The sequence below is a fragment of the Symphodus melops genome (genome assembly GCF_947650265.1).
Source record: "Symphodus melops genome assembly, chromosome: 11".
Taxonomy (NCBI): domain Eukaryota; kingdom Metazoa; phylum Chordata; class Actinopteri; order Labriformes; family Labridae; genus Symphodus; species Symphodus melops.
Genome location: NC_136701.1, coordinates 10,325,110 through 10,334,732, shown reverse-complemented (window position 1 = coordinate 10,334,732; position 9,623 = coordinate 10,325,110). Strand labels below are relative to the sequence as shown.

General features: G+C 37.5%; 1 protein-coding gene across 1 annotated transcript; it reads right to left on the bottom strand.

Moving 5' to 3' along the window:
• Nucleotides 1-5,940: 5,940 nt before the first annotated feature.
• LOC306831835 (N-acetyllactosaminide beta-1,3-N-acetylglucosaminyltransferase 3-like) lies at nt 5,941-9,399 on the bottom strand. The gene is made up of 2 exons (XM_079356082.1): nt 9,335-9,399; nt 5,941-7,210 (listed from the first exon to the last, which is right to left on the bottom strand). The coding sequence occupies exons 1-2, from the start codon at nt 9,340-9,342 to the stop codon at nt 6,091-6,093; spliced, it is 1,128 nt and encodes a 375-aa protein (XP_079212208.1). The 5' UTR covers nt 9,343-9,399; the 3' UTR covers nt 5,941-6,090.
• Between the last annotated feature and the right edge of the window lie 224 nt (nt 9,400-9,623).

Here is a 9,623-nt window from a genome sequence, read left to right as displayed (position 1 = left end):
CGCCCGATAGGACTCCTTCTTCAGCTTGACGGCCTCCCTTACTTCTGGTGTCCACCACTGGGTTCAGGGATTGCTGTGACGACAGGCACCAGAGAACCACAGCTCAGAGCAGTTGCTTTGACAATGGAGGTGGAGAACGTGGTCCACTCGGACTCAATGTCTCCAGCCTCCCACGGGATCTTTGAGAAGCTCGCCCGGAGGTGGGAGTTGAAGACCTCCACCAGTTGAACAGAGGGTTCTGCTAGACATTTCCAGCAGACCCTCACTACAGTTTGGACCTGCCGAGTCTGACTGGCTTCCTCCCCTTCCAGCGCATCCAACTCACCACCAGGTGGTGATCAGTTGAAAGTCCAGCCCCTCTCTTCTCTTCACCTGAGTGTCCGAGACACACGGCCGGAGGTCAGATGACACAACTACAAAGTCATCGACCTCCGGCCTAGGGAGTCCTGGTTCCACGTGCACTTATGGTGTTTGTTATGGACAAACTGTGACTGGCACAGTCCAATAACAGAACACCGCTCTGGTTCAGATCAGGGAGGCCGTTCATCCCAATCACCCCCCTCCAGATCTCACTGTCATTGCCCACGTGAGCATTGAAGTCCCCCTGTAGAACAATGGAGTCCCCAGTTGGAGCACTGTCCAGCACCCCTCCCAGGGACTTTAACTTAATGTTTAAATATTATGTCGTGTAGTTATCTTTCACAAGATATCAACTATTTTGTTACGTCAAATAATAGGAACACTAAGCTTAGATGCATCAGATGTGCAAAACAGCCGTGTTGAGTTGTGAAATGTGTGGCAGGTAAATAATTGACCTCAGTAAAAAGGTTCCAAATGTCCAAATTTAGAAAGTTTCACTATTTTTGTTGATAAAGTAATGAAGGAAAAATTAAGATAATAATGTGTGTTATTCAAAAAAAGATATTTAATGATTACCTGTAATACAAAATGATAAAATATATAGTTTTAAAGATCATAACAAAGACACACTCAGCCACGCATGAAATAATATAGGGAATTAATACAGGTCATTTTTAACCATATTGTGCATTAGAAGGGTTGTGATACCAAAAGGATTTTTATTCAAAAAGAAATGAAGAAAAAGTGAAACAAAGGATTTGTTATTTTCAAAATTTTCAAAACAAGTTAATTGAGGAATACCTGAATTACTGAATGATGACTAATGATTAAACAGAAGAGAAAAAAAGTAAGAGTGAGAAATTACATCCTTCTTGAGGTTGTTCTGTTGAGTCTGGTTTATAAAGGACAGCAAACACCAAAATGTTATTTGTCAGCAATGGGTATCTATTTATTCAGTGATACAATCTGTTGGTATTGTTGTTTTTATTTTATTTTTATTACTGAGCAAATCCATTGTTTGAACAGTGGTGTCTTACAAGTTCATGATAAAATAACTGTGTGATGACAACACTGCAGCTCAATGCAGCGATGGATCGTTTTAATGAACTCTCCTTTTTACATCAGAAATGCTCTTTACCAAACAGTCCGTCTATGAAATGCAAAATGATATGAAATAAAATAATTGCCCTTTATTCCAGTTAGAAAATTAGTGAAAACATTTAAGAAAGAAAACCTTTTTAAGTCTGTGATTGCAATTCCTCAAAAAATAAAAGAGAAAAGGGAATAAAGGGGATTACTTGGATATTACATTATATTATTACAAAATGTTGACCCCCTTTTTTTGGTTAAACTAAAGGACGGATTATTAGATTTTTGGAAATTAAACTGGTAATTCAAAACTGCCTGAGAAGTCGTTTATATTGATAAGACCTTATTGCATTTATCTTTTAATTGGCTTTCAGAATTTGATTTAAAAAAAAAAAACATTCTTACTATTTTTTTATCAATTTGTTGATGCTCAAGTAATCTCTACATAGTCAGACGGTAACATGCATACAAATAAATCAAATAAAAAGTCTTCATTGAATGATAATTACCTGATTATATTGGCAGATCACTGAGAGAGCCCAATTTGTCCATCTGATATTAAGTAGTCAATCTGTGCATGCTTCAGTAGTAATGGGTGACAGCTAGGTATTAGCTAAGCCAGAATGTTGAGTAGGCGATGGGAATGAAGGCGATTGAAGTTGCTAGCAGGTTGTCAAAGCTGACTGAGAAGACAGAGTAGAGTCTAACAATCATGTGGAGATCATAATGACAGCCTTGGTATGTGGTTTCTATCAATATGTGACTGAAGTGCCCTTTACAAACTCCCCATTCTTAACTATTTTTCCTGGGCTCCATACAAACAAAACAAGACAGAAAACACAACAACAACACAAAACCTGATAAATCAAATTCACAAAATTACTGAAGAAAATAAAATACAATCAGAGACAAATCAAGGATTGATACAATTTATGCTGTCTTGAACACATAAACAGCAGTTTACCTAATAAGTATTTAAACTGGACTATTTCTGCCCTTGTCAATCACATATCATATACATTCATATATTTATAGTGATTTCTTCTTTTCAAAACTGCGTTCCTTAATCTCTTTTTAAAACTTATCTTGTTAGTGATGTGGCTTGAGTCTAGTTGCAGTTTATTCCAGTTCAACATCACATGGTACGTAAAAGTTCTTGCTAAAGCAGTAAATTTAAGCAGGGGTATTGTGAAAAGCCAAAATAATGCTTTTATTGTCATTATTATGTCTGATGTTTGTGTATGTAAGACCATATGTTTTTGTAGGTTTTCTAGATGAATAATTGTTTCTTATAAACTGGACCAGGCTACATGCAAGTCTCTATTCCACCCTGATCCATGACAGCCGTATCCATTCCATACGTCACCCATTGAGCAATACAGCAAGACAGGCCGCTCTGTTCTGAGTGAATCTAGATCTTATTTAGCTCCAGTTCAGATATTAAAGCAACCGTTTTTTATTATTACAGACCCTTCTGAAAGTATAAATAGTCTATTCTGTGTTAATGCATGGATGTATGTATTAATCCTTATTCTAAGTTTCGGAGAGCATGGAGAGTGTTGTTCTTCTTAAGAGTTTTCATCACTGTAATTCAAATATATTTCAATGTAAGTGAAAAGGTCAAGAACATTAAAGAACTGTTGGGAATTATCATGTAACCATGTATAACCTGCAGGGCAAATCTGGAAATTAATCTAACATCTGGAGAAGTGCCAGTTCACTTCCTGGCACTTCGCACTTCGCCCCTCGTATCAGTTTCGCTCCAGCCTGGAGGTCGAATTCAAAAGCTTGCGTTTTCACCCCCGTGAAACATAGGCGCCGTGTGAACGAAAGGCCAATATTTACTCAACATAAATAAATATTCTCCTCTCCTGACGCACTGTGAGGAGGCGGGTTGAGGACATCGCTGCAAACTTGGAGCTTCAGCTGAAGGACAAAGCGGCCGAGTATGACTATAATAATTTTCAGAAGATGCTTGTCCTCTTTGTGCACAAACCTTCTCAGTGATGAAGTTAAACACATCCAAACACAGATCCTCTATCAGTGACGAGCACCTCTCAGCTGTCATTCACAGAGCCACATTTAAACGTCCTTGTTGAAGCCCAAGATAGAATCAGTTTTATTGGCCAGGTATGTTTAACAAAAAGGGAATTTATTTTTGGTAGCCTGTGCTCTCTGTGTACAATTTAACATTAAATAATAACAATGAACTAAAAATAAACAGGTAATTAATGACCAATGTGTACAAGACTAAAGACTAAGAGACTGGATGAAGATATACTGGATTATTCTCACTGAAGTGAATGAATGAGATGAAAAACAATCAAAGTTATTGTTTGGACTTGTTATAAAGTTTTTCTTTGCTTGTGAAGATAACAAAGTTAAAAATAAATGTCACGGCATTTCACTTTTTTTTGTTTATTATATCTATAGTAGCATTTTCTTATTTGACCTGTACGCCACAATTTAACAAAGTTTATTTCTACAAATATTTACAGACTGTTTTTATTCTTCCGATTGCCAGTACCAGCTATTCAAAATATATCATTTTGTATTTTACATTAAGAGAACGTTGAGCAGAGTTTAAGTTATCGCGGCCCTCTGACAAAATGTGAGTTTCTCATGTGGTCCCTTGTAAAAAATAATTGCCCACCCCTGCCCTAAAACAAAGAAATGATAGATTGAAACAGGGAAAGACACTTAAAGGGCAAATGTTTACTAGCCAAGGAAGCAAGGTCACAAAGGAAAGAAAACAAAAATCTTTGCTACTTGGTTTTCGAACTGTAAGATTTTAATTAAGGGAAGAGAGGGTGCTAAGCAGGCACAATCAGATACATGAAAAGACCTTGATAAACATAAATGAAAAAATGATTGAGAGACCGGCTTAACAACAATCATCATGGGAACTTTTAAATATCTCAATTCAGTATTGGGGGGACAACTAACAGGAATTTTTTTAAAGAGTAATTCCTCGGGGGGGGGGGCGCCAAAGCTGCCATAAAAACTTCTTTTTTTTTTAAGAGAGGGCGAAGGTGTAAAATATATGAGAGACTAAAGTAATAACAGGAGGGGGTTCTGGTGGGATTCTCCCCCAGAAGAAAAAACTATTCTTCTAGGGTTCTTCGGGATTTCGCCTATTTGTGTCGGAGCATCCAAATCGAAACTGAAAGTCAGTTCATCACGGATGGAGCTCAGCGTAAGTTTAGGCAGGAAGACTAGATATGTTCCCTCACACATTTATTAAATTTCTTCATTCAACTTAGCCACTCCCTCTCTACCACTTCCACCTTCTCCCTGCTACGGCGATCAGCTGATTTGGGTTGTTCACTTTTTCAGTAATAATCCAATTTCACTCTGCCACAACCTCTCTCGACCAATCATCCTGCCTGGTTGTTATAAAAGTACAAGAATAAAGTATGATTTCATATTACACGTGATGACTGTCCGAGGAAGAACACTTTAGTTACACAACTTGAGCTGCACAAAGTTGTACTGAACTTGTCTGTACAACTTGTGGTTTTGAACTTTTGGATGAGGCCTGCATACTGTCTACAACACTCTCTAATAACCAAGAGGCACTGATCCAACCCTTAACACACTGGTGCCTCCTGAAGTACATTTGTCATATAAAGAAACACTGTAGCAGTTGGAATATCTGTAAAAGTTCAAAGTTTTGTGTCTGCTAATTTGTTGTGTAATGGTGCAAGGTCAGGTGTGTAGCTGACCTGATTGACAAGTAGGTGTGTAATAGTTCTACAAGAGGCTTAAAGTCTCCTCAGCTCCAGCTCTCAGCCTGTTGTTAGGTTGACTGAAAGTAAGGGTGAGACAAGATTTCCAGTTTGGCAGCTTCGGCCGATGAACCTTCGCCGCCTCTTCCTATAACCGACACTCAGGCTTTGTCCAGTATTATTTACGGTCTATGGTGGTGATGCACTGGGTCGGGGTCAAGAAGGGTCTTCTTCAGTAGGTGATGTTGCCTATTCATGTTTTCTTTGCTTCTTTTGTAACTAATTGACATTATAACCTTACTGACAGTGTGCAGGGGTCAGCCCTGCTAATAACCTTATTGAGTAAATCATTGAACAAGAATAACAATTGCAGCATTTTTTAAAAACCTTTTCAGTTAATTTACCTCACACATTTACACCATAATAGGTTTTTTTTGGGGGGGGGGGTTGTGTTCCAGCCAGCTCCATTAGTTGCTTGTTAGATCATAAAACTAAAACATCCTGGTTAGGCTTATATAAAGACTATCACTTAATCCAGTGTAACTATGGTTTATCTTTGAAGTAGAGTGGGCCAAATTGCCAGCTTTATACAACTGAATTGAATAATAATAAAAAAAGGCTATATGGCTTATATACGAATGGACTATATAAAGAATGTGTGTGTGTCTAATGTTTATATATATATATATATATATATATATATATATATATACACTCAAGTTTACACAGTTTATGAAAAAAAGGGTATATTATGTGACAATATAGCAGTGTGTTGGTTCAGAGTCATCATATAAAATCATAAATACAGGTGGCAGAATACAATTCAACATTATGTAGCCTAGTGCAAGAATACTCCAGTGTAAGTCCCAATAATGAACCTAAAGGTGAAAGCTCTGACGTAACTTGTCAATCACTATTTGGTAAAGCTAAAGCATTTTACTTTGGGGTCATTTATGCTGTGCCACATAAGAAACATTTCAGCTGAGTTGAACCTGTGAACCAGTAGAATTTCCTTAAAAAAACATGGGTCATAATTATCTATATTGTTGAAGGGTATATGCAGACCTGCAGTCTTTACACCAATATGTGAAGTAGGACTAAGTCCCGCTTTAGCTAGGCATATTCCCATGTAAACATCATCAATGGGAAGTAGGGCAGTAGACTTGGACATGTTGTGTATGACCAAAGCTGTGTAACCAGATAACAAGAAGCCCCCACCGCCACAGTACGGGGGGTACGAGTCTGATTCCTGCAACTGAACTGGAACAAAATACTTGCTCCTTGGTTCTCTAATCGGCCCAACATACTGGATCAGATGTCCAGTAAAGAGGTGCTTACTTCCATCATTGTGCTTGAGGTTTTGGAGATATTTGACCATGTTGTTCGTGTTGGCAAAGACATCATCATCACCGTTAAGAAGGAAACGTACCTTTGGACAGTTCTTTTCCATCCAATTCAAAAAAAGTATCTGCTTCAAGGTGAGGTTGTAAAAAGTATCACTGAAGTCCCATTGAAGAATGTCATGGTGCAGACTTTGCTCCAACTTGAGAACTTTGTTTAGTCTGTTCTTCTCAAAACCAGAACCCGTTGTTCCTGAGATGAAAATACGTCTGAGCCACACACCGTTCTGTAACCTCTCATTGGCCCAGGTCTTGCGCAGTATTTCTCTGCGGTCGTGGTTATGTGGTGGACTTTTGATTACCAGCAGAAGAAAGACTTCTGATGATTGATCAGCTCCTCCACATTTGTCAGGAAGGTCCAGTAGTATGGGAAAATATCTACAATGTTGATAATACAGAAAGTCTTGAATATGAGCAGGAAGTGAGCTGAAGTTTGCGACGCGGTTAGCAGTCATGTTTTTTTCACAACTTGGCCAGGAGAATTCATAGGATGTATTCAGGGTGGATGGTGATATTTGACTGACATCCCTTCTGGGAATTGTGTCCAAAGACTCTTTGTAGAGAAAGAAAACCGTGAAAAGGCCTCCAAGCAACAAGACAGTCCTTGCACTGAGGATTTTTCTCCGTGAACACCTGCAGTGACAAAACAGTAAAGTCTGTAGCCAACTCAGTTTAAGGGTGTGAGGTAAATGAACCAAGTTATACATAAAGATCTGCATTGCAATAACATGGTAGTTTTTCAGTGCCTTCCAAACCAGCATCTTAATGTTTTCTCAATTAACTAAATATATTGGGCTTTTTAGGTAACAACTACAGTACATCAATGTGTATAGTTATTATGCTAAATGTTGCTAAAGTGCTACGCTCATAATGGGTTCAACTGGATCTTTGTAATATATCAATAAGTAATGTTGTTTTACCTGCTCTTTTTGTAAAGTCTTTTTGTAAAGTGTCAGAGATATATCATAATGCTATGTTTTTAGTTTATTAGAAGGAGTGTATTTGTTGTGAATAATATAAAAGAAAATTAGCATGGACTCTTAAAATTATTGTTTCATTCATTCCTACTGTAGTTTCTCCGTCTTTCATGATGATGTGTAAGTGATGAAGAAATCTTCACTGACAGTGGCTGCGGTGACATGGACACAAATAATCAGAATAAAAGCCTGATCCGAATGAAAACGCTGCATGTAAACATGTCAATCAGAACAGACTGATCCGATCAGGCTCATTCCGAAAGAAATTTCATTACAATCGAGAGGGGTGGTTTATGCCGATTGTTGTTCAGATCAGGATCCATGTACACACTCGATCTGATCGTGTCTGCCTAATGTTGAAAAGTGGCAGCAACTCATTCACATTTAATGTATGCTTACAGTTGATCATTAATGTGAGTAGAATGTTTAATTCAATAATCTAACCAACACGCTCACGTTTAGACAGTCACAAACTTAACTATAACAACTTTAAAAGTTTAACAATGCTGCTGGAAATGGTTCAACTGTCTGACAGGTGTGTATATTACAAAGTTTACTTTTTTTTTTCCAACTGTGAGGAAAAATATCTTCCATTTTCAGGGTGTAAAACAAAGCACAGTTTAAAGTTTTAACCATCTATTTGTGATGATTGTTTACAAACACAGGCTGAGATGTCACTTCTTCTTCTGACATTTACAGCAGATATAACAGGTAGGACCAGTCTGTGCACGTCACAAGGGTTTCATTCTGATTAAACGCGGATGCATGAAGACATCATTTCATAGTGCCCTGACGTATTGCTATGCAAATACAGTACACCTTGGTTTGCTTTGAGACCTGTAGAACCATTGGGTTTAAGTTTCGGTTATACCTTCTGAGAAACTGGCTTAGCTATGCAAACAGTTAAATAATAAATAAATCTGAATAAATCAAATTTATTATTTATATTGTTCAGCCAGATAATTACATCTAATGTTTGATCATCAACTTAATTTTGATTGAAATACATTCCCAATAAGTTAGAAAGTCACGCTTTCTCCTATAACATCCTCTTATCCTGTAATAAGCACTTTTCTAACCCTGAAGTAGTGAAGCAGCTAAGCTTTTTGGCTGTGTTTCACAGCCAAAAGGATTTAGATGGGTGTGCCTTTTGGAAATGTAAATGATTTGTAAGGCAAAGTTTACGTTTAGCCTGTTTGATAGCATTCTTGTTTTTGATTTAAAACTGCCAGTAATGTAAAATTTTAATCAGCACCCAAACAAGCTGGTGGTTCGTCTAAATTCTACAAAGTTTCTATTTTTAAACAAGATAATGATTAATCAGACTTGAGTTATGGCAGAGGTTATGGGTTTTATCTGCCATTGCTGCTCTTTTAACCTTGCATAGCCTTGTGAGAACATCTCAAAAACGATGTAAATGATTAGAAATGGGTTAACAAAATGGATTATATAAAACAGTTTAAAAAAGGGAGAAAGTGAGACAACAGGAACAGAAAAAAACAAGCCCTCGGCTCTTGTTTACTTTTAACAATAATTATGAGTTTAACAAAGAAAGAGTTGCTTCTTAATGTAACTGTATTGTAATGTTATTTAGAAAATGTTAATAAGCTCAACCTTTGTCAAAGCAAATCAAAAGTGTGTAATAGAGTTATCATTTGATCACATGCACTTATGATTAAAAGAACTTAAAATAAACATTACTTAAATCCTGATGTGTTTCTAAAGTGTTTCTATAACAGAATGCACAAAAACAAAACAATTTTCATTCAATGATAATTACCTGAACATTTTGGCAGCTCAGTGCTTGATAATCTCTCAATGCATTCACAGTCACCTAAATCTGTGCAAGCTGCTTCTGGTTTGAGTGTTTGACAGGGTTATGAGTCATCTTCATGCTTCATGTATGACGCTGTCCAGGAAAGGGCGTTTTGTGTCTCTTAAACATGAGACTCTCCTCCTCTTCGTTTCCTTGCATCTCTCCGTGAATCGCTGGTGAGGAGACAACTTGGAGGACACATGATACAATTAAGGGATTTGAGAAGCACCCATAGAGGGAAGATTGCACACTC